General features: G+C 40.5%; 1 protein-coding gene across 1 annotated transcript in view; it reads left to right on the top strand.

The window, feature by feature from the left end:
- Window positions 1-25,589, top strand: part of alk (ALK receptor tyrosine kinase) — a 476,012-nt gene that overhangs the window by 382,227 nt on the left and 68,196 nt on the right. The window contains exons 6-10 of the mRNA XM_075488032.1: window positions 6,384-6,515; window positions 14,178-14,312; window positions 14,845-14,948; window positions 18,763-18,935; window positions 21,357-21,451. Of these exons, the coding sequence (XP_075344147.1) occupies window positions 6,384-6,515; window positions 14,178-14,312; window positions 14,845-14,948; window positions 18,763-18,935; window positions 21,357-21,451 (639 nt within the window). The remainder of the gene's footprint in view (window positions 1-6,383; window positions 6,516-14,177; window positions 14,313-14,844; window positions 14,949-18,762; window positions 18,936-21,356; window positions 21,452-25,589) is intronic.

Below are 25,589 nucleotides of genomic sequence, written 5' to 3'. Positions count from 1 at the left end.
AAACGTTGACAGCTTTTCATATTGAAATGACTCCATAGCTCCTCTGCACAGCTACAGTGTAAATCTCCCCAGTATATTTTTAACCTGTAACACCTCACTCCTCAGCCTTGACAATAATTGTATATGTGCACAAAAAAAACAAAAATACAGACGACATTCTGAGACGATGCATTTCAGAATATAAAGCATAGGCTGTTGAATAATACAAACAAACCATAGATTTGACCACAATTTGAATTCCCATGACCTGAAGATATCGTTTCTTTTTTGTGCCATGAAAAAAGTAACCTCCGGACTGGAAAAAAAATAGACATTAAAGGTATTATTCTCACTTTCTATCTGCACCAGGCTGCCCTTGAGTGTGCTGTTCCTTCTCTGGCAGGGAGCATGACAGATCGTGATAGTGATTGGGCAGAGCTCGCACCAATCGAGCGTGGCTGTGTGCAGTTAATTGAATTCATGGGCAAATATGTCTTGTCCTGTCGACTGTCCAGTGGGAAACGCAGCTGCATCTATCTTCAGCATTGCAGCCACTGTAAATCTCCATGAATGTCTCCAGATTTTGCCTTTAATGGGGTGGCAAGATAATGGCGCCACCACTGCCTTGCCCCCTTGAGATTTTTTGCACCATCGTGCCATTTGAGATTAGAGATTATCAATGGGATTGATGAGTTTCAACCATTCCAGAATTCTATTATAGGCTTAATCAAGTCTCTTGGGATGTTTATTTTTTTACCATTCAGTGCACACAAAGCACAAGCGGAACACCAAGCTTGAAATCGAGATATGACTGACGTGTTTGATCATCTGTGGGAAGACGAAAGCTTTCTTAATTTCGGTAAGAGTCGGCCCTCTCTGCCATTCCAGAATGGGTTTCTGCAGCTTGTCTGCAGCAAGGACACATCTGTCTGTTTTCAAATCTACAAGCCATCTCCAATAAACCGTGGCAAAAGTATTATTCAAATTGTGAAACAAGCTGTTTTGCATGATCTCCTGCTGTCTTGCAGAATGAGACACGTCTATCAGTGAAATCTCAGAAATCTGACGTATGCATAATTCAGCTATGCAAAAATATTAAGTGTTAGTACTGAATTGTATTGAGCTGATGTAACATGTAAAAAGGGAACAATGGCTTCCAAAACGCTTCCTTTGTTATTTATTATTCTCCATCTACCCCAACCATGACACTTTGGTTTGCACCAGCAGATTTGTTCATGACCATTAAACCAAATGGGTTTTTTTCTTGACATGAAAGATTTTTAGCAGTTGTGCAAAAACTACGCGGATCTCCTGCTTAAGAAAAAATAATGCTGTAGCAATGTGACATGTATACAACTCCAATTCTTTAATGGTAAATGGACTGTACTTGTATAGCACTTATCTGTAGTTGATCTACCAACCTTCCAACCGGTGGGCAACTGCTCTTCCTCCTGAGCTACAGCCACCCCAATTCTTAATAAATTCTTTAATCCAGAGAGACTCTGCCTCTTTAAAGGGATAGTTTGCCTCTTTAACTTTCCAGTCTTTCACACACACTTTTTTAGACATGTTGCTGCCATCAAAGTCGAAATAAACCGATATTTTTCATGAAATGGGGAAAATGTTTCACAATCAACAAGTTTTCACTGATCTATTGTGAGCCAAATATTAGCCTTTATGAGATTTGAAAAGTCTGAGTTGGTGAGGACTTCTTTTATGCTTCCAAGTAAATCAATCAGTTCTTCTAAATATGTTTTCAGTTATTTGAAGTTTTTCCTCTAATCTTTGAGTTTTTGATGAGAAATTTGGTTGATGTTCAGTTGGAAGAAATTATGAATGGATGGAGCTGTTAACATGTGAAATGGGACCCTGACTACACTCACAATGGATGGAAACCACTTAACGTTTGACAATATGTGCATTTTAAAAGCTCATTATATTATTTGTATCAGGCTGTGTGGCAAACAGATGCTCATGTACCTCAAACTGTCCCACTTCTGTACTAAAGTAAATGTGCTTGTCCTTAATGCGTGAATGCTTATGCATGAATTTCCAGGGGCTTTTTGTTGCTGAAAGACACGTCTTCGGAGCAAAAGAATGGCTACTACTGATAACTTTGGTTTTCTTCTTAAAAATGGTGCCATTTAGATTAGTATCGGGTTAGATTGAATCTTCATTGAGAAGTACAGAAATTTGTAATCTATCTGATATACATCCTGTAAAATGGAAGGCCAACTGAGCCATATCCAACAGAACAGTGAAAACCGGTGACCTCACCAGTTATTTGTCCTGACGCCTAATTTTAGTGTTTAAGTTTACCGTGGATAGCAATAAGTAGTAAAATATTGATAAATGATCACAGCACAAAAGGTTCAGCCAAAGCTCAGACACCATTAAACAGTTTTATCTTGCTCAGTTGGGCTCAAAAATAAAAGACAAAATGTCAATGCTACGTGTCGGATTTCTCAGTTTCCTCTAAAGACTGAACAATCAGGCTGCAGCAGCTGCAGCAATGGTCCAAAGGTAGCGTATCCTATGGTTACAAGCACTGAACCTCAAAAATCGCTGCATTCTTGTAACTTTTTGTTCGTACCAGTGAAAGAACAATTCTGCATCCTTGGAGACTAAATGAATCTTTATGCTCTGGTACAGAAATGTCGTCACTTCTCGTGTAATTTTAGAATCACCGAACAACGTAATATGCATGTTTTTCTGAAGGAAGCGAGAGAAAGGCTGCATCTGAGAATCAAAGAAACCTGTGAAAACTATCTCACCAACGCGCAGGTCAGATCGACCCCATAAATGAATAAATCAGGTGTATTTCTTTGCCTTCACCTTAAGGTCAGTGAAGGAGGTTGTATGTACAGTTGAAGCATTTTTCTGTTACTTGGTAAAGCATGTAAGCTTGTCCACTAAAAGCAGGAACTGTTAGACGTGCACAGAATCTGCTGTTTATCATCGCACCACCTGTGAAGCTGCAGCAACACAGAGATGACTTCTCTGTTTGTGGGTTTTTCACAAATGCTTAACAGAAGGGACTCCAAACAGGAGTGTTTGAGTATCTGTTGGGGGTAATCATAACGACATTATACCTCCAGTAATAAACACATTCATGGATCCATTGGTCATGAACACAAATTGCGATCAGTGTGCCCAAATAAAGGATTTATGTTGTAGAATAGTGAACCAGGCTTTCAAACGATAATAAAAGAGTGTCTGTGTGTGTGCTGCTGCATAGTTGTTCACACTCACAGGTAATGATTCTCTCTGACCAATCAACCCTCTGCTGTGTATCCACTTCATCCTGTACGATCTGCTCGACTCACTCGAAACCCCAGCTGAGATCAGCCATCAGCTTCTATTAGCTAAGCGGTAATACCTACAATGGAAAACCCAAAATTAAAGGTGAGGCGTACCATAAAGATTCCTGTTTTTTGTTTGTTTTTTAATGAAAAAAGGCCATTAGTTGTTGGGGCTGATTGTGTCTTTAAATTAAACAAATATCCATAGTTCTTATCTCGAGGAGCATTTCTACACCTTGCTGGATACGTTTCTCTGAACTATACCTTTGGGTATAACTCTGTAACCTCCTGTAACTCCTCTCTGTGTGTGTGTGTGTGTGTGTGTGTGTGTGTGTGTGTGTGTGTGTGTGTGTGTGTGTGTGTGTGTGTCGCTCTGTTATGTTGCAGCAGCAGTTAAGGCTTGTCCTGTGTTAAAAGTGACTCACTGGGACAGAGTTAGACGTCACTGGAAAGGCTTTTGGGGGTAAATCAGACATGTCACCAACACATTTATAGACCAGTGTTGTTGTTTTTACACTTTTAAGTTTCCATAGTTTGCGCGCAGGAAAAAAAAGACGATAACAATTTTAGATTTTTATTTAAATTCAAAGTTCTTTATATTTTGTGAATGAATAAATCTAGGGCTGGGCGAGTTAACTCGTTATTATCGCGTTAACTTGTTAATTATTTAACGCCGATAAATATTTTATCGCGCATTAACGCAGGTTTTTATTAGTTATTTTATTATTGTAAAAGTCTGTTGCTCACAGGCTTTTATTTTGTAAAAGTCTGTTGCTGTCTGCTGCAGAACCGGAAAAGAAAGTAATCGGCGGATCCACCAAACATGGAGAAGGGTACGGAACTTTTACTCGGCCATTTTCATTTTAAAGTTCTTCCAGACGGCGGAGTTGACAGAACCAAAGTCATCTGTAAACACTGCCAAGTTGAATTGTCTTCTCAGCGTAGTAGTTCCAGTCTAAAATATCACTTAAAGGCAAAACACACAACTGATAGCAGCAAGTCATTCAAGGAAACAGACAGTGGAGCGAGCCTTCTACATAAAAACTACAGAAAGATGCTGATGTTAAAAGTGTGTTTGCACAACAAATGTTATGGCACTTTCATTCATATGGCAGCACATTTAAAATAAAACTAAATGCTAAAGGCTATCCACTACTTTTGAATAAATTTTTGGATTCTGCGTACAAATGCGATTAATCGTGATTAATCAGGTAAATCATGTGATTAATTAGATTAAAAATTGTAATCGTTGCCCAGCCGTAAATAAAACCCTTGGAGGTGTGTAAGATGCAACACACTGAATGAATTCCAGCTACCAGTTTAATTGTGTTTTCATATCTTTAATCGTCAGTAAACTTCCACACAAAACATTTCCTATTTAACTCTGAAACAAACACCTTGTTCGTGTGCTTCTGCATCTGTTTTGTCATTTATCAGTGGCTGTGGTGCCCTCTCCAGTCACCTCTCCAGCTCCATGCCACTCATACATCATTCCCCTCACAAAAACCAAACCGACCCCATGAGCACGAGGATGACAAAACTCACTTACTCCCACAGGCAATTCATCCCCCACTGACCCACTTGTTTTCACAATCTGACAAGTATGATTTAAGAAGTGCGGTAGGCTGGAGTGCAGCAGCCATGTCTGGCTGCACTTACCTGCTTCAGGAGCCCAAAGTTAGTCACATCACCGCTTTGATGACTTCTACTCCCCTGTCATCAAACTAAGATAAATCGATGAATTTATATGCAATGCCCAAAGGTTCCAGCGTTCTCTGGATAACTTTTTTCATACTTGATAAATCGTTCTGCTTGAGGTGTCGACGTTGTACAGAGAGGAAGATGCTGAGCTCAACCAATGCATAAAACATGTGTTGAGCATGGCTGAATAAACACAGCAAAGCCACAGCTTTACCCAAACACTTGGTGTTAAACAAACAAGCGTCCGCCGTACTTCATTTGAATAAGATTGTATTTTTGCCTCAGTAAATGTCACATGTGTATGAGTCTGTAATTTCATGCACTGCCCGCAGCCTTCGGTTTGGAAAAGGAGTGCAGGGGGGACGGTTCATAAGCAATGACACAAAATAGCATTCATCATCAGTCATTTACTCAAGCTAGGTTTAAAAGAAGTGTTTTTTTTTTCTCCTGCCTTACTGAGCAAGCAAGTGATTCAGTAGACCTATGAATGTGTTACAAAATGTCGTACAAATGGAGAAAAACAAAGTACTTTTGAAATTTGACCGTAGCATGACTGGATCTCATGAGCTAAGCTAGCAGCGTTTGTTTCATGCTGTTTCTCCCTGTCATGGAAACTTTATCAGACTTTCGCCTCTAAGTTCGCCTAGACAGGGAACAAATCTGCATATTACAGAGGAAGGACAAACTACAGTAAACGCAGCCAGTTGCTCACGATAAGAATCACTTCTCTTTTTCTTTTTTTCCCTATGAGAGAGGATGACAAAACAAGATCCCAATCTGTGTGTGTTTTTATTTCCTGCTCCTCTCTTTTGTTCTCCTTACTGTGATCCGTCTCTGATGATTAAGGTGAAGGTGAGCAGTCAGTTTTAACAACCAGGAGATATCTGATCTCTGATTTGCATAGATATGCAAATGGTTCGGGGTACAGTTGAGTTGCAGAGACGGGTGATAACAGTTGTGTGTGTGTGAGCTCCCACTAACGGTAACTAGGTCATTGTTTCTCTGCCTATGTTCCCTGTCTAATGGATATGTACTGTATTCACAGCCATATGCTAATGCTGCCTGCGTCTTGTTATTATTGATGGTTCAGGCAGTCTGTATGTCATACAAGCTTTACAGAGATTATATTAGCTTTTGTCTCTTGCTGATGCACCCTACAGTAAATTTCCTTCTGTTTGTAAGTTATGCTCTCCCGGAGCAGCAGATTTAAATTTTTGTCCAACATGTGCATTAAATCTCGCAGAGACATGTTCAACAAGTAAACTTAATGGGGAGATATTTTTCTTTGGCTCCACGGTTCCTTGTTGTTGCATTACATCTTTTGATAAGGTTGCCAGCGAGCAAATTGTTTTCTAAGTCGTGACTGCACTCTGAAAACACTCTTTCTTCTCCCCTTTGCAGCGTCCTCACCTGGCCCCAACATCACACTGGAGGGCCAGTACCACTGCCACCAGGGACCTGCCATCCCATTAGACAAATTGTGCGACTTCAGTACAGACTGTCCCCTGGGAGATGACGAAGGCGACCTTTGTCGTAAGTACACAGTGACACGGGAAGAGAAGAATGTGCACACACCACCTTTTATTCATGCTTTCATTTCTGCGTTTCCAACTTGTGAAGTTGGTTTTCCTTAACGAAGCTGCTGCGTCAAACCCAACAGAGCAACAACTGACCGTCTGTGTTTGTCTTCCTGCCACAGATGCAGAGAGAAAGACCTGAGAAAACAAAAAGCCAGCACAGATATGCCTGGCTAGCACTTCTCACCCGTTATCTCACCCTGTTATTTCTGTCTCTTTGCACATTTGTTTCAGCTTTTCTCGGGGCTTAGGATGAACGTTAGCCAAGTATGCTGACATCTTATTCACAAGTCCCCTTGGCCGGGTGGCGTGTGTTATTTCAGTCCTGCCTGCATGCACACGGTTTTACATTCCCTTTGAGATTTATTGACACACGGTTCAGAAGTTCCCCCCCCATACCTTTTTTAAAAAGAATAATCATGTTGCGGCTTAATTCCAGAGTTTTTTTTTCCAGTATGAAACTCGCCAGAATTAATTTGCTGCTGCCCACAGTGTAGGTCAGCCTCCCATGTGCTGCTTATTTAAATGATGCCTGCCCCCTTGTGTGTGTATAGGTTTGCTAACAAAGGGAGCTGAAAGATAAGAGGGTGGCGATAGGGTGAAAATCCCAGCTGGTCGCGGATTCCCTTTCTACTGGAAGAGGATTTATCAGTGTTAATTGGCCTGAGAGGCATGCCCAGGGGTATAATCTCCCTTTGAATGTGATGAGTATATATGTGTTTAACATTTTGATTTTAAAAGCCAGTTTTGGACATTTGAGCATGAGTCACAGCCAGTAAAGCACACAGCCAGCTTGTCTCTAACTGGTATGTGGATATTTCTACTCTGTGTGTCCTGCAGATGTTTGGATAATGAACAGAGCATTAAAACTAATGGGTGTTGCAGAGAAAGGTTAAGAATGTTTGGCTTTCATTTGTTTTTCCTTTGTCACACAGTTTAAACGTTTGGACGCTGTAAGACAGAATGCTTTGATCTCACATCTCAGAAGGCGACATTTTACAATGTTTTTAGCTTTTTAAAAACAAAACATTTCTGCTTATCCGGAATTTGAAGGCACCAACTCATTTAAAAAAGTTGGCATCAGGATATCAAATGGTTGGAAAAGTCAGTGGTAACAGCTGGAGGAATATGTTGCATCTAATTAGGTTCATTACAACTGGTCAGTAACATGACTGCACATATTAAGACCACCTTAAACACTGGAAAAAATGCCCCTCCAAAAATAAGAAAAACAACAAATACTAGACGTTTTTGCTTGAAATAAGCAAAAAAATCTGCCAATGGAACTAGTGAAAATCGGCTTGTCAAGATTTCTTGAAATAAGATGTGATATTTAGGACGTTTGAGATAAAAGTGATCTTGAAATTAACTTAAAAACCTCTTCAAATGTAAAAAAAAAACTTGTTTCATATGATATGTGACTCAAAACAATTTGTTTTCAAGACTTTTTCACTTAACAAGATGTTCCAGATGTATTGTCTTCAAACAAGTCCCTATATCTGGCTGAAATAGTGCTTGTTAGGCAGTTGTGTCTTATATTAAGTGTAATGAGATATTTGGACTAGAAATTAGACAAATATACTTGGTAAGACTTTGATTTTTTCCAGTGTAGAGGCTGCAGACTAAAGAGAAAAGAGGCCATCCGGCTTGTTATCCACTCTGTTAAATAACCTGCATCTCTGATGGTATAGGGGCGCATTAGAGCCCTGGAACTGGAAACCTGCACATCTGGAAAGAAATTAGAAATGCTGAAAGGTGTTTACAGATTTTAGAGCAACATATGCTCCAATCTAGATGATGAAGGCCTTGCATATTTCAGCCACATCCTGCATCTATTCCGACTGCACGGCTTCGTAGCAGAAGAGTCCGAGTGCTGCACTGAGATGCCTGCAGTCCAGATGTTTCACCACCTGTAAACATTTCAAACACAGCAAAGAAGATCCAGGACTGCTGAGCAGCTGGAATCTGATATCAGACAGGAATGGGACAACATTCCTCTCCCAAAGGTCCAGCAGCTGATCTCCTCAGTTCCAGATGTTTACAGATGTTGTTAAAAGCAGAGGGGACGCTACACAGTGGGAAATATGGACCTTTTTTAAAATGTTTTGCTCATATTCTTAATTAAATAGTAAAAGGTCTCACTTCTATTTTCTATCGTGAATAAAATATTGGTTTATGAGATTTAGAAATCATTAGATCATTTTTCTAATTTTACATAGTAACCCAACTTTTTAGAATTGGGGTTGTACAACTGTACCTAGGGCTCATTCAGTATTCATAATGCTCACTCATCACAATTACCCCATGCTACAAAAATCCCTGTGTTCCCCTCCGACACCCTATTCTCTATGATCAATCCACAAGTTATCTCCATCTGATTGAATCTATTTATATCCCTCATAAGCGCTGCCAAGGCTTATTAACAGGGAACAGCAGACAGAGGCAGGAGGAACAAACTTAGCTCGCTTCCATCACTAAGATTCCTTACGTATAAGGAAACTCAAATCTCTGTGGATCCACCTCACCATCCTTCCCCAGTTCATTATGCACAAACACATCCTCCACTGTGAGTCCCAGCTCCCTGCGGTTGATCTCAGTCTGTCTAAATTCTGCAGATGTCCCACTGCCTCCCAACTCTATAATTGCTCCGTTAAAAAAAAAAAAAAAAAACGTTGAAATGCTGCTTTGCATTAAAACATCAAATCAGGAATTCAAACGGGTAATGGATGAGTTTAATTTTCTCTGAATTAAAATACGGCACGTAAAACACAACAAATAACACGAACAACATGGTTTTGGAGCATCGACAGTCGGCTCATTTTTGCATAACTCGCACTGGTGCAACCAATGAGACATTTTATAGGTTGGCATTTTTTCGTGAGACGTACTTATTGGGAGTTATGTGAATGATTTGTGAAGAGGAGGATTTATGGCTCGGACTTAGTAAAACACGTCTTCTTTGTCTATACTATAAAACATGTTTTATGTCTTTTAATTTATGTCTCTTAATTTACCGCTTCTGTACAGCGCTTTGCTTCACACTGGTTGTTTTTAGTGCTTTATAAATAAAGTTGGATTGGATTGGATTGGATACGCTATCAGTGTTAGATTTTATGGTAATTTCTGACTCCTCACTGCTTCGGTTTGCTGCTTCCTGATGCTGAAATGCAGCAGGGCACTTTCTCGTTCGCCATGACAGACGGTGTGAAACATTACATATTCTGAATGTTGACACGACAACATCAAAAGTGCCGTTACTGGCAGTGCTTCAGCAGCATTTTTTTGCAGTATCAGTGCATCATAATGGGCATTTTATCATTCCTAAGCTACGAAAACTGGGCTAACAAGTCTCTCTGAAATGCAAATTTGAGTCATCCTTTTTGCTGTTGGCTCTTGCTGTACCTGTTAAGCTCAGTCAGGGTAACCTTTAGCAGCCTTACAAAGACGGATGAGACAGACGGTTTAGCAGATATCTCTGCTGATGGTGTCAGATCTAGGCTGGAGCTCTCAGGGCCGGGGCCCTTGGATATGTGTAATGAGCAGCACGACATTGTTTTTAATGGGGGGGGGGAATATATCAGTAGCTAAGACGCATCTCTTGGAGACCAGCCCAGGAGTCGCAATTTCAAAAGCACATGTATTGATCTGGAAGAATCTCAGGATCAGAGCCATTCAGAAGTGAAAACCTTCTCTGACCGTGATATTCTTCTTCTATGACTGCGAGTTTGGGGCGAAATGCACAGGCACAAATGGACACAGGCTAAATGTTTGGCTCACCCCAACATTCTTTATCTTTTTATATGTTTAAGTCCATATGTAGATCTCATTTGAGGTCTTTAAGCAAATGACTACAATATCCCAGGTGCATAGTGATAAAAGTTCTGGTTTTCCACTAATCCTCTCAAAATCCAAGGTAAAAAGAAACCTCTAGGGGGAAGGTAATAATCCCTAATACATGTAAACACATGTACATTAATTCAAAATGCAAACGGGCAAACACATTGAACAATTACCATAAAATATGTAAGTCCAAAGCAAAAACGTTGGCCTCAGGTTCTTTTTAAAAATCAACACTTTGAGCAGCACGAATCACTGTCCTCAGACAGACCGCTCCGGTGCCTCATAGCAGACGTTTTATGCAGTCTTAATTGGGCGCGTTCCAGACGTCGGTATCTAAATCTAATTACTTAAAGCTGTTTGTCATCGGCTTTGTTAGCGACACAAACAGTACATCGACTAACGTTTCCGAAATTCTGTTTAGTGACTTAAATACGATTATAGTTTCAGACATTAACAGGTTTAAAATCTGTCTGAATTCCCAAGAATTCCCATCTTGACACATACTGACACTTAGTCAACGGCCTTCCACAGCAAGGAACCATCAGAAGTACATCCACAAACACTCTTAAAGGTGTATCCTGAATTCAGGTAGTGTTGACACTGGTGTGAAAACTATTAACTCTGTGACATCCACAATAATTAATACATCGCAGGCTTCTTTTCTAACATGATATGCATGTAATTTCCTTGAATCTCTGAGCTTTGCTAAGGTTTAAAGAAGTCTAACAGAGACTGGTTTATGTAAGACTGATTCATGTCACAAGACACATTCGAACATGAAATATTCTTATTACCCAGAAACTCCAGGGAAGATTCTATTTGTTTGAGGAAAAACATCACAAAAAAATCCCCTCAGATTTAAAAAAAAATTCTGTTTTGCTTGCTTTGAAATAAACTGAAATTATGTGAGTTTCATAATCTGTCTGAAGAATACCTGCTTTATGATCTCTGCTTGGGTTGGTTTCTATTATCAGGATGATACTTTTTCCAAGGCGTACAGCGCTCGCAGCACTGAAGATGAGGAACATCAGGCTACATCTGGCTGAATGATTTAAAACTGAAGTTTTCAGTCTGGTAACCAGTTTAAAGGCGAGGCAGGTTTATTTGTGGACAATTCAAAGTGCTTTACAGCTACAGAAAATCACAAGAAGACAAATAACATAAAAATAATTATTAATTAATTAAATTAAAAGCGAAGAGTTCAGATAAAACACTGAACAAACGCATGGATCAGTCTTTCTAAGTCTGGTTTAGACACTATTCCTTCGATTCTGGCAATGGTTTTTAGATGGTAAAAAGCTGCTAAAGAATCAGCAACTGTGTGATTTCATTACTTTATCCAACATAGGGCTCCTATATACCATAACACATTAAATTAAATTAGATACGTATAACTCAGGTTGTAAATGTTACCATTTTATTTGTTTTTAGCTGTATTTTTAACAGCAGTTTTTGGGGTGTACCTTTAATAGCATGCGGCTTATTTATGACATCAACAAAAACTTTGATAAACAGTTTGGAGTCATGATGGTTAAACAGAAGTTAAATTGTCTGCTGAAATCAGGAGTTTAAAGCAGGACAACTTCTGTTTTACACGGTGTTACTCTGTGGGGATCAAACTGTAAAGCAGATCTTGGGTTTGTCCTAAAACGTGTCACAGAAATAAAGCTGAAGGAGATTTTGATCAGAGTTTAAAGTTCAGGGCTTAGTTTAGGGAGTCATTTCAGAGGATGTTGAATGGATAAATGCTATCACAGAAATTAAATATAAGACTGTCCATAAGATAAATCTTAAAATAGATTTTTTTTTCTATTATTAAAAGAACAACTTTTATGTCTTTTGTTGTAGCAGCTCTGATCAAAGTATTTCTATTTTGTATCTTCTTGTGATTCTACTTAACCTTCTTTTATAATAACACGCTGGTTTGGATGGTGTGCTGCTTATGGGATTTCTTCTGATATTTCTGGCACTAAATGACATCTGTCATTATCTTTTTTCAAGGCACACAGCAAAGCTAAAGCCTGTTCAGACACTGCAAGACTTTGAAAAGACGATTCATGCTTTTTCTTCACGGCTCGTCAAGACTGTTGCGATATTCATAACGTTGGGGTTAGCTAGGCTTCCCTTTCACGCCTTCAGTTGGTCCAGAATGATGCTGCTCGCCTTTTAACTCGAGCGCACAGGCGTGAGCATATTTCACCTATTCTGTCTGCTCTTCACTGGCTCCCTGTCCAATATAGATTTGGTTTTAAAATTCCCCTTCTGCCATATAAATGACCTGCTTCAGCAATAATGGGGCCCTAAATCCAGACGAGTTGGATGTGTGGCAAGAGCAAAATAACAAGGGTGAAGTTTAAGCCATTCTTTCCTGGTCGTGACAAACGTGAGATCACTGATGAGCTGGAACCTCAATCACTCAATATTTTTGTAAAAAATCTAGGGCTGGGCGATTTAACTTGTTATTATCGCTAATTATTTAACGCCGATAAGTATTTTATCGCGCATTAACGCAGGTTTTTATTGGTTATTTTATTAAACCCCATGACTGACTAGCTTGTAGTGCCATCTTTAGGCAGAGTTCTGTGAGAAGTTGCTCTCATGTAATGTAGCCCATAACAACATCAGCTAGAAGGACATACAGTACAAAAGATGTCACATAAGTATGACCAAACTACACTCCTGGAATCATTAAGTAGCTTTCTGCCCAACAAAACTCGTGTATGCTGATGCATCATGACTGTAACCCTTCCTGCAAATCTTTTCCAGCCTCTCCAGTTCGTGCTGATAATTCCTATTTCTCTGATAGATTCACATAATCCAGTGAGACAATGTTCCTATGCAGTTATTTTTATGTTAAAATAAGAAACATTGTTACAGGACCCCAATCAATAGTTTAAATGTTACAATATACAGTATTACGTATTTTGGTTAAAAACTGGGCCAGATACACATAAAAACAGACTAGAAATACGCTCTATCCCTCCAGATTAACATTAGCTGACTGGTATGCTGATACAAAGTATATTTGCATGAGTTTTAAAACGTGAAAAAACAAAAAAAAAGGAGAAACACTGAGTTTGTGGATTGGGGGCTAAGCGCCTTTCATCTGAGGGCTTCTTGTATGTGCGCGTAAGTTAACCAGAGACTGTAAATCCTTCGTCTTGGACAAAAGTTTACACCTTTTCCTCTTCCTGGGGTGATAGGTCAGTGGGAAATGCCGTCTTTCACAGGGCCAGCTAACCTTCTGGCCACTTGTTCAATGCCCAAAATATCACATGTGGTTGAGAACACACTCCAGCTCCATGGCCTGGATCACACCTGGCCCAGAAGTCACCGCACCGTGTTGTGAAACATTCATTTTGATTGCTCCCAAAAATCATCATGTCACCACCTCAGAGCTCTCATTTCCAACCGGATCCCTTTTAACTTCTTCTCTTTCCTACAGTATATCCCTCTTTTTTGTTTCCAGAGTTGGTCTGTGAGCGCGCCGCACCTCATTTCCAATTTTCCCCAACACATCGAGTCCATGGAGCCATCAGATTGCATCCCACATCCTTCACTGCTCTGAGCCTCTCCGCCTTCCCCGTCACTCAACTCCCCCCTCGCCAATCCCCATCCCAGCCCCGTCCTTTTTCTCCTTGGATGTTTGGCTCCCAGTGATCATTCTGCTTTCTCCTTTCACCCCTCCTGCTCAGCCTGTCCACTCATTATATACCTCCCTTTCCCTTCGTATCTTTTCCTCTCCTCCCCTGATATATTCTCTCCTATCTCTCTCCAGGCCACTTTCTCAATGGCAGCTACTGCTCTTTTGAAGAGGGTGAGTGCAACTGGCAGTCGATACCAGGCCGCAGTCTCTCTTGGAAAAGATCCATGTCACCAGCGAAGGGGACCAGACAGAGCTGCCCATCATCAGGTAGCTTATATAAGCCTTCATATGTGGTTTTGAGACTCCTGTTCAGATCAAGTGATGGGAAAACGCATTTGCAGGCTCTAACATGTGGAAGAGCCTCATTAAAATCAACTTCAAAGGAGAAGATTGGACAGTAAAGCAGTATGTGGTATTTTAAGCCTAAAAATAACATGGATTTGACCTTGAGCATTTGATTCAAATCTTGGTCAGAGATCAGTGCGCTGCAACTCCGACTCCTGCTTTCATTATGAGTGCAGCAACGCAACTGTGTCAATATTCAGGTTTACTGGGGCACGTTTCCTTGTGGCTATTTACAGAAAGTCTAAAGAATAGTACGAGGAGACGATAAAACTAAGACTGTAATTTCATGCTACGTTTGTTGGTCTTATTGGCTTCTTTGTTTTAAGCATTGCCGTGACAGTTATCAGTGTTCACTGCACTGCTCACTCTATGTTCACATCTGAATCTGCAAAGACTGTGTGCTTGATTTTGAGTCTGTGCTCTCTGGTTTTTCTTTATCTGTGTGTTTGTTAAGGTGCTACATTCACTGTGGAGGGAGGCCTTTCTAAAGGTCAACGTGGCTCAGCATTGCTGAAGAGTCCTCTCTTTCCTCCTCCCCTGAGAAACTCTCCTTGCACGGTGAGCCTCTCACCACACTACACTCGTTAAGCTTCTTCCATGTTAGCAGTTTACACTAATTAAATTTACCACCAGCTGATGGTTAACTGTGATCTTTGGAGCAATGTGTCTGCAGTTCCAAAGGGAAGTACATTTCCAGGAAAATAGGAGCTTTTGGTGTGATTTTGGTGACTTTATAATCATATTTCCAAATTATTTGCAGCATATTCACAAAGGAAAATACTATAAAGCGAGGAACATTACCATCTGTAGCTTAGTTCCATTGGCCTGTAAGCTATATGCAAAAAATATACCCGTTTATTTGAGGTTGTTTCTGCTTGCTTCGATGAAGACTCGATGCACATTAGGGGGAATGGAAACATCTTTGCAAATCATGTCTGGCCAGAGAAAGGCTAAATGACATAACTCACCAGGTGTTTCCACTCTGAGGCAGCAAACAAACTCGACTACAAGTTTAAACTGAATCAGTGTTTTCAATAGAACGGAAAAGTGACAAAGCTGCTGTTTATCAAATATTCACTCCGCCTGTGAGCTCTGAATGGCAGTTAAGTGTGTCATGGGCAGGTTAACTACAAATACTGTCCAACTCAGACTAATATTTCCGTATCTCATATTGTCTCACACCACTGCTGTTTGAGAAAAAAGTGTAACTCCTCTCAGAAACAGTGGTGTGACGTTTGTGTTCTGGAAAATAATGGAAAAAAAATAGACAATCCGGAATGTAACCTTTAGTTTTCACTATAAATTCTGCTCCGATTTTACATAACTAGTGGTGTTCTGCTCATTTGGATGCTTTGAGCTCAAAGAGTGTTAGTCTGTTGACCTGGTCAGACAACAAATCTTCCTTTTGTTTGATGTGTGAATTCTTCTTTTAATACGTAGTAAAACTTTGGATATTTCCTTTCATTTTTTGTTCTCTCCCACTCTGCTGGTGTTGGTTACACAGGAGCCCAAAACTTCTCGTGCATACATCTTTGATTATTTTGGAAATGGTACTATACGCCGTTCGGATAGTATACGGGTCTGAGAAAGATGGTCATTTTGGCATTTAAACTGCATTTCTATGAGAAACGGCGTGGAACTAGTAGAGTGAAATTAGTGTGTAATCGCTGATTAGCGACACTGTCAAAGTGTTTCATCACTCAGTGGGGTCACGTGGCACTGAAAGGATCGGATAATTGGCTAAATTACAATAAAATTGAACTATTAAGTGCATGTAGACACCTTAATCTGACAAGAAATTGGATCGGATTAAGACCCCGAGATAACTCGGTTGAAAATTAAATTAAACCTGCTTGTAGACGGTGAAGCACGTGGTGAATCAGACTTTGCGTTCTGCGCATGCTCGAGATTTTTTTCCCGGGGTCTTGAACCGGAAGACAGAGGAGACGATATTACTGTTGTTGCCGTCGGAAAGAAACAAACAAACAACGCGATGGAGAATGCTCCGTTGTGCATCGCGTTTGTGCAACAAGCAGCTCATCAATACCCGAGTTTGTTGTTGTTGGTGGTGAAGAGGTCAACAGGAAGTGGCTCTATTAGCAAGAGTTGAAATGGGTGAAGGCGCCACCTATCGTTTCAGAGTATGACATGCTTTGTGCCTGTGATTCGATTCATTCACCGCCATATATCCAAGGATAATTACCCTTGCTCAACGCATTCTTATTGTAATTTAGCCAATAATCCGATCCTTTCAGTGCCATGTAACCTCACTAACACAAATATGGCAACAAAGCTTTAACAAAAGAAACAATATATCTCTCTTTTTAATCTAATTTTAAGGGAAAGTTCCGTTTTTTTAAACCTGGACTTTATTTCTAGCTGTATATACATTCATTTACTCATTGATAACATTTTGGTGTAACTGTGAGACGTGAGCCGCGTATATTATAACAGGAGTGAAGAAAGCCCCCGATAACAACAACGGGCAACTCTGAACTCACAGGGGAATAGTACTGGCGATTCGTATTAAAGTGTTGGTGAAATGAAGGAGTGTTTACCTTATTTAGAGGCTGCGTTGGCCTTGCCCCGTTATATAATATAGTATATATATATAGTATATATATATATATACTATACTATATATAGTATAGTATATATAATATACGCAGACATATAATATAGTATGCTGACACTTTTATCTTATTTTATCTTTCGATTTTGTTGTATTTTATTGCTTTCACTGTTCTTTTATTCTTTTTACTTATTCTTCTTTTTATTTATTACCTGCTGTAAAGCACTTTGGTACACCGTAAGGATTGTCTGTAAAGGGCTGTATAAATAAAGTACATTTCCATATACCAACTCTAAGTAAATTAACGTATACAGCTAGAAATAAGGCCCAGGTTTAAAAAAAAAGAGAACAGAACTTTCTCTTTTTAAATTGTACATTTTCTTAAAGCCTCAACAATTATTCAAGAATGTTTTTTTAAAAGGAAATAAATTTGTCTTTTTGTTAAGTAATTAAGTGAAGTTAGCTTGATCTATACTCACCTGCAACATTTTTATTATCATTAATAATTCTGCTGGAAACTGTGACCTTTCCTTAAAGCACATTGAGTTGCCTGTGGTATGAAATGCGCTATATAAATAAAGATGCCTTGCCTTGCCTTTTTCCCCCAAGAGTTTTTCAGGTGAGAAAACAAACCTTTGGATGTGCGTTAGGTTCACAGAGTAGTTGACTGGATAAAAAGGTTATTTTCTTGAATTTTAGTTTTTAATGATGCTTTTGTAAGCAGGGTTTTGAGTTGTGACATATCTGCGCTCAATGACCTTTGACCACGTGCATTTTTTCTCTGCACATTTAACATGAAGGCAAGGAGGTGGATGCTGGAGGTGAGAGAGGTGAAAGCAGAAGGGAGAAGCAGGTGCAAAGGGTCGTGAAACAAGATGAGAGGATTAAGGTTTAGTTGACTTATCCTTAAAGAAAGAAGGAGAAAAAAATGATATTTGTGCTTCTTGGGCGCACACATATCTGATATTTGTAGATGGCAGTGGAAGAAGTACCACACTGTTGCCACAGAGCTCCATGGCAAGCAGCCAAAGATTAGCCATGATTCCAGATTGACTCACTAAATCCTTCTCTCTGTATGGTCAAACATGAATTTGTGCTGTTCAAGCTGAACCGTCTGCTCAAATATATTGAGAATATAATTGATTGGGGTATTAGCGGCAGACATTGTTCCCATCATGTGACGCCCAGTGTGCACTCTATCAATCTGGGTGTTAAAATGTTCACCATGTGGTTCTGCCGTTGACGATAAAGACCGGAGCTTTCTATTGATGGTCACAAAACAAGCACTCAGCCTTTAAGCGTTGGATTTAGTAACCGGGCTTTAGCTAACATCTGCTCCACTTAAACAGTGGAATAAGAAATATGCTCTCAGCTCTGAAAATGCTGTAGAGGGACACGGTCACATCTTCCTGTTGATCCTGCGACAGCGGGTGTGTTGTTTAAGTTTGGGCTTGATAAGACCCAACGCGTCCCTCCTGAAAACAGCACGGTTAGGCTGAGCGTTGCTGGAGCATGCTTGGTGACCCAAATGATAAATTAATTGAATTCTATTAATATTGAGTAATTAGAACTGAACAGATGGCGGTTACTGATTAATCTCACTGCAGTTTTAGGTGCATCTCTCCCTTAACTGATAACACATTTGGCTGGTTTATTTAGATTCTGAAAAAAACTTGTGTTTTATCGGCCAACGAACATTTCTCAGAAATCATCAACCTTGCTTTGAGGGGAAACCTGCGCTGTACGCCGAATTCTTATTTGACAGCGCTGCTAATTCGAAATCTCATCTTACTTCAACAGGTGCGATTCTGGCTGTGTTCCGGAGGCGTCCAGAAGGGCTTGCTGTCTCTTTGGATAGTGGAAAACAGCACTGGCCCCGATGAGAGGCGCAGACTGTGGCATTCAGCCAGTGAGCCCAAATCTGACAGAGGCTGGAAGCCCATCACGCTTCCCCTTTATGGGCTGGCAGACTGGTACGACTTACCTGTTTCACCACACCACCACATGATGTGATTATATCAGGGCAATGTGTTCAGACTGTCTGATGCACCAACACAAACACTTACATGCTTCTGTAGCAAGGAAGTCCTAAGATGTATAGTCATGGGAAGAGGTAGCATTTATATATTAGGGCATAATAGAAATAAAAAATCATGTGTTTCTTATAGGGCTGGGCAACGATTAAAATTTTTAATCTAATTAATCACATGATTTCCCTGATTAATCACGATTAATCGCATTTGTACGCAAAATCCAAAAATGAATCCAAAAGTAGTGTATAGCTTTTAGCATTTAGTTTTATTTTAAATGTGCTGCCATATGAATGAAAGTGCCATAACATTTGTTGTGCAAACACACTTTTAACATCAGCATCTTTCTGTAGTTTTTATGTAGAAGCCTCGCTCCACTGTCTGTTTCCTTGAATGACTTGCTGCTATCAGTTGTGTGTTTTGCCTTTAAGTGATATTTTAGACTGGAACTACTACGCTGAGAAGACAATTCAACTTGGCAGAGTTTACAGATGACTTTGGTTCTGTCGACTCCGCCGTCTGGAAGAGCTTTGAAATGAAAATGGCCGAGTAAAAGTTCCGTACCCTTCTCCATGTTTGGTGGATCCGCCGATTACTTTCTTTTCCGGTTCCGCAGCAGACGGCAACAGACTTTTACAAAATAAAAGCCTGTGAGCAACAGACTTTTACAATAATAAAATAGATAATAAAACAGGGGTGGTCCGTGGCGTAGTGAGCTGAGCAGGCGCTCCATGTACAGAGGCTATAGTCCTCGCTGCAGCTGGCCCCGGTTCAAGTCCCGCATCGGACGACCCTGTGCTGCGTGTTGTTCCCCCTCTCTCTGCCCCCTGCTTCCTGTCTCTCTGAACTTTCCTATCCATTAAAGGCACAAAAGCCCCAAAAAATAATAAAAAAATATAATATTTATCGGCGTTAAATAATTAACGAGTTAACTCGCCCAGCCCTAGTTTCTTATCAAGTCTTAAAGTGTGGTCGATACAAACTCAGCTGAACAATGGCACATGACATATTACATCATGAATTATTTATGAGACAAAGACGAAGTCTGATGTAGAAGCAGTGCGTGAACCTCACTGTTTCTATAAGAATTAAGAAGGTAAGCAGCAGCCAGGTTATTAGGTTTAGAAAACGATCGTTTCTAGGTCTAAATTGCATTCTTTATATAACACCAACATTATGGCTTGTTGCTTTGGTTACACATAAACACAACAAATTACAGCTTAATGATTAGGTGAAGTTATTGCTGCTGAAGGTGATTCCACAAGCTGTTGAGTCGTGAGGTTGAATTTAACCCGATACATTTTTCGTCATCATCCGATACATCAAACCTCCCAACTGAAAGAGGGTTGTACTTTTCTTTTTTACCACATTAATTTAAGAGAGAAACGCTTCTGCTTTAAAACATTTTCTCTCAACTCCACAAATTAATTGCTTCCATTGGGGCCTATATAATGGACCCTCCATGTGTACGGCTGCATAAAATCCACCTTTCTCTCTTTCTGTTCCACTTGTCTGTCAAATCAATACACAAAACTCGCTCCACTCTACTTGCCTTTACAATTAGCTACAGCTCTGATTTTCCGTCATTGAAGAGAGAAATTAAAACAAAATCAAATAAGGAAAGAAAAAAAGAGAAAAGTCCCAGAAAAGGCATTTCATCTTTGTTTGCCTGACAAGGGGTTTCTTTGCTATTCAAGCTTGGATAATCCTGCTCCCCTGAGAGTGATTACATTTTGATTCCTGGGTTATGTAGCCAGCTCTGCTTGTGCTTTTAATTAGAACGTCATGTCTGTAACCACTAGGTGAACTTCGCAGACTTTGCTCAGTGACCTTTGTTGAGCTTAAATTGAATCACAAACGCAGCCTAAAGTGCAGACTGGCAGTCCGGCAGCAGCAGATGGTGCACAGAGTTCACTCTGTATACTGTAAATCTCGATATATTCCGCTTAAACTAAAGCTACAAGTTAAATATTAATGAATGAATGCACACATTTCTCCACTGGAACGAAAGGGCACTGCCTCACCCAATTTACATCATCATTTAGCTGTTTTTCAAACCGCATTCAAGTTACAGTTCAAACATGAATATGGGCTTTCACAACTTATATTTGAGAGTTTTAACATCATCATTTGAGGAAGAAATTGCAGCTCTTTAACACGTAAGACTCTCCTTTACAAGGCAGTAACCATGAATGAGTTAACGCTCCACCTGGAGTGCTTTGTTTTCACGATTAGTGCCTGAAGTCTGAACCTCATGGAGGTCGAATCGGTTTCCTTCTCGGTGAGACCTTAAATGAAGCCGTCTTTTATATTCTCAGTGAGCATTCTGACCATTGCATTGAAATAGTTATAACCCTTCCTCAGGTTCTGGCTGCAGTTCAGCATGAACGATGGACCTGGCCCCGGTTCAGCCATCTCTCTTGATAACATCTCCTTCAGCATGGACTGCTTCTTGGCATGTGAGTACCATGAAAATGTTTCATCTTTCTTTCTTATAAAACCCTGGCTGGCTTGCAGGAGTTTTATCTTTTTTGCTCGATTGATTGGCCACGACTAGAAGAATCTGTTCGGTTGAGTTTAAGCACATCCAGAATGACTTGGAGCGATTAAACTGATTATCAGTGCAGATGTGGCTATCATGACTGGACTGAGTGATTTATTTATTTCTGTTCTCACTTGTTAAATTCACTTGAGCAGCTCATTACTTTGCAATTCATTCAAGACTATTCAAATAAATGTCCCAAATGCTAATTAGCTCTTGTACGTCTGCAGCACTGTTAGGAGGGATCTTTGTTAAATCTACTGCGGCTTTGACTTCATACAGATTGACAACTCTTTATGGAAATGCCATCTAATTCTTTTCTTTTAAAGCGCTTTCTCGGAGAGCTTTTGAGGTGGTGTGAAATGTCAGAACTGTTGCCGGCCAGCCCCGGCGCCACGGGGCGGCACTCGCGGGCATTGCCCCCCCATCCACCCCGGTGTGCCCCCCCTGGGTTCACTTTGACGTTTGACCGGAGATTGCCTCAGACACTGAGGGGACACGATCTAAAAGTCTTAAATAAAAAATACGTTTTTTAAGGTCTTAAAATGTTTTAAATTTCTCTGATTTTCGAAGAGTGGCATTAAATTTCATCTGGGCGGAATGAAAGAATGATATGTCTGGAGAGAGCTTTTGTGTGTGCGCCAGTACTTCCGGTGAAAACTTCCGGTGATTTGACAGCTAAGCTAACGCGTCAGGTTAGGGCCAGTGGCCGTAAACAAAGGCTATAGCCGATAAGAAAGATAATAATATAACGTAGCTAAAAAGACTAGCTTTCTTCAGTAGCCTAATGCTTACCGATTTAGCAAGCCTAGCAGCCTCGTTGCTAATGCTAGCCGCCGTAACGTTACCAACCATACCCGACGTCAAGGAGTTGGCTGAGCAGGGGCAAGATTATGGGGCCACTCATTATGAAGTTATAACTTCATAATGGGTGAGTGCAGGTTTTATTCACTTGTTTTCATTCTTTCACAGGATTGATTCACTTCATTGGTTTATCCGATTGCTGGCCGCCGAGCCATTATGTGTCTGGGTTTGTGTAGGTTACTGATCATGGTTGTAGCCGATAGTCAGGTTGTGTGTTGGGTGTGTATTTTTTCTATGGGTACATGCCATTGACTGAGCGGTCTGTGCTCGTTTTTTATTTTTATCTAATTAGATTGGAGATACTAATTAATACTGAGGGGGGGCTGGTCCCGGGGAAAATTGCCAGGGCCGATTTTTTTTCCCAGTCCGACCCTGAACTACATGTTCAAATGCGTTCTGATGTCGGCTCAATGCCAGTCTGAATTCACTGTGGCCGTGCGTGGGCGTTGTTGTTGTTGTTGCGCTCCTGTTTGCTCGTTGTGTGTATTAGTATTAATGGCGACTAGAAAGGGGCAAACGTGATCTGGGCTTTGCGTTCAATTTATGCACCGATGATTATACAGAGTGGATTAAACTGTGCAGGCTATTCGAGATATCTCCGAATGCCTACTTTAAAGGAAGCGTGTTTGCCAGGGCTGCCTAAACGAGTTGCCAACTGTCCCTTGAAATAATGGAATCGTCACGTATTTAGTAACAAAAGGACAGTTCCTTATTGGGCTGAAACGGGGCCCACAATTCGGTTAAAATGCAGAAAATTGCATCTAAGAAATACCAAATTTTCTGGGGGAGGACCCCCAGACCCCCCGCTAGGGGGCCCCCCCTACTCATTTAAAGGATAAGACCGGTTTTTTGACATTGGGCCCTTGATTTCACATTATAACATGATGTTCTACTCACCCCTGGTTGTTGTTGAACATTTGGAGCTGTTCCGAAGATATTCGAGAGGCGTCTGGCTGCTCTCTTGAGATATTCGGCCATGAAACGGTTTCCTATGGGCAAGCTTATACAGGCACAAACTATGCTGTTTATAATTTATTAATTACTGTACATTAGCACTGATAACGTGGAGGTGCGTCGCTTACTTAAAAAAATCCGGGTTACTGTAATTTTGATTTTTTTGTCGTAAAGTGGGTGTTACTGACGTCATCATCGTGCTACTGCCACAGACAGCCCACAGACCTGCTGCCTATTTATTCATTCGGCTAAAATTCAAAATTAGTAACCCGGATTTTTTTAAGTAAGCGACGCACCTCCACGTTATCAGTGCTAGTGTACAGTAATTAATAAATTATAAACAGCATAGTTTGTGCCTGTATAAGCTTGCCCATAGGAAACCGTTTCATGGCCGAATATCTCAAGAGAGCAGCCAGACGCCTCGCGAATATCTTCGGAACAGCTCCAAATTACCAACAACAAGCAGGGGTGAGTAGAACATCATGTTATAATGTGAAATCAAGGGCCCAATGTCAAAAAACCGGTCTTATCCTTTAAATGCCCGTCCAATAGCTTGTCTCTGCCGCCGGGTCTGTTGCCGGCTGATTGATAACGCTTTATATTCCAATGTTTTACCGCTGCCTCATAAAGGGTTAGGCTTCACGTCACCTCTCCTGATACTTTTGTGGTTATAACCGAGATGGTTTATCGGTGTAAAAACAAGTGCAAGATGACAACCGTGTGAGAATTAGAATGAAAGGTTAGGAGTTCAGCACCTCCCCCATCTCTGCCTATCTGAGAACCAGTTTGAACTGTGATGGGAATTGTAATAACCGAGCATGTCTGAGTCTGAATATGGCTTCAACTTTGAGGACTGTGTTAGAATGTTAGACCTGCAAAGCTGTGTGTGAGTCTCTTTTTTCTATTTTCATTCTGTGATTTGATGCTAATACGTTAATTATTACACTGTGACCCTTTCGAGTGTTTAGCAGAGGGTGAGCAGTTTTTTGTTTTTTTTTGTATTGTGCCAAAAACAATTCAATTAAAGATGCTATGATGGAAAATTGTTTCGTTGTTATCAGATATATTGAAGCGCATTATCTGAATTCCAATTTTCATCAAAGTGATACAAATAATCTATTTGGTGTCACCTCCAGATGATGTTTGCAGTTAATGAGGGCAGATACAATCTCCACATAGTAAATCAGACAAATGCGATGGGAGAAATTGCTGTTGATGCTGCCTCGCAGGGCCTGATTGGGCCGAGAATGCTTTATTTACAGATGACATTTTCCAAAGGAGATGTTTGTCTGCAAAGTTGAGTTTTCTGTTCTCTGAGCAGCATCCTGAAGGAACGTCAGGGTGGAAAGTTCTTCCGTACAGGGTGTCTGTTACCCACGGTCACACAGTCACATTTACCACCCATCAGTCCAAACAGTCAAAGGGAGACGCTGAAACTCTAGAAGACTTGAACTCCAGCAGTGATCGCATTGACTGATTAGCATGATGCATCTTTGAGCTATATGGCACAGGCCTGTAATGTGTTTTGGTTTGGACACATACCGGGAACACAGAAGTCAGAGGATAAGCTGCCCGTGGCCTTTTTCCCTGCACCTTTCTGGGCTGTTTTCTGTGTATTCTGGATGATGTATCTGTTCCCCGCCAGGTGCTGGACCTGGCTGGCGTTATATTTTCATCCAGCGTCGTTAGATTAGTTTATTAGGTTAGACGGTACAGGAAGTTCATTCTTCTCTCTTTGGTGTGTGACATCTTGTTTCCGCACATGATGAGCTGCAGCACCAGCTACCTCCATGGAGATTCCCAAACATCCGAGAGCATACGTGCTACCTCGGTATAGCTGGTCCTTGACTTCAGTGAAGAGTCAGGAACTAAACGCTGTGAAAACTCTATAAAAACACGTCCAAGGTTAGTTCTGCCCAGACGCAGGTCAAGTCTGGTTTTCTTTTTCAGTTATTCCACCTGGCTCTCAGTGCTTCCACAGGGAAGATTAAAGTGTTTTATTTGTACCAGGGGCCTCATTTATTATCTGACCTGAGATTAATTTGATCCAAAGTTTGACTTTAATGGAAAAAACAATCAATACTTTGATGTTGAAATGATCCCACCTCAAAGCAAAGTTTAAACTTGACAAACTTTTCATGAGCTTTGTGAATCAGTTGTTAGTCTTAGTGCGTTTGCTCATCGTTTAGTGTTTTTATGCAAAAGAAACTTGATTTAGCCGGTCGTCTCAAACGCTT

This window comes from Odontesthes bonariensis, chromosome 17 (genome assembly GCF_027942865.1).
Source record: "Odontesthes bonariensis isolate fOdoBon6 chromosome 17, fOdoBon6.hap1, whole genome shotgun sequence".
NCBI lineage: Eukaryota > Metazoa > Chordata > Actinopteri > Atheriniformes > Atherinopsidae > Odontesthes > Odontesthes bonariensis.
This window is presented reverse-complemented; position numbering and strand designations above follow the sequence as displayed.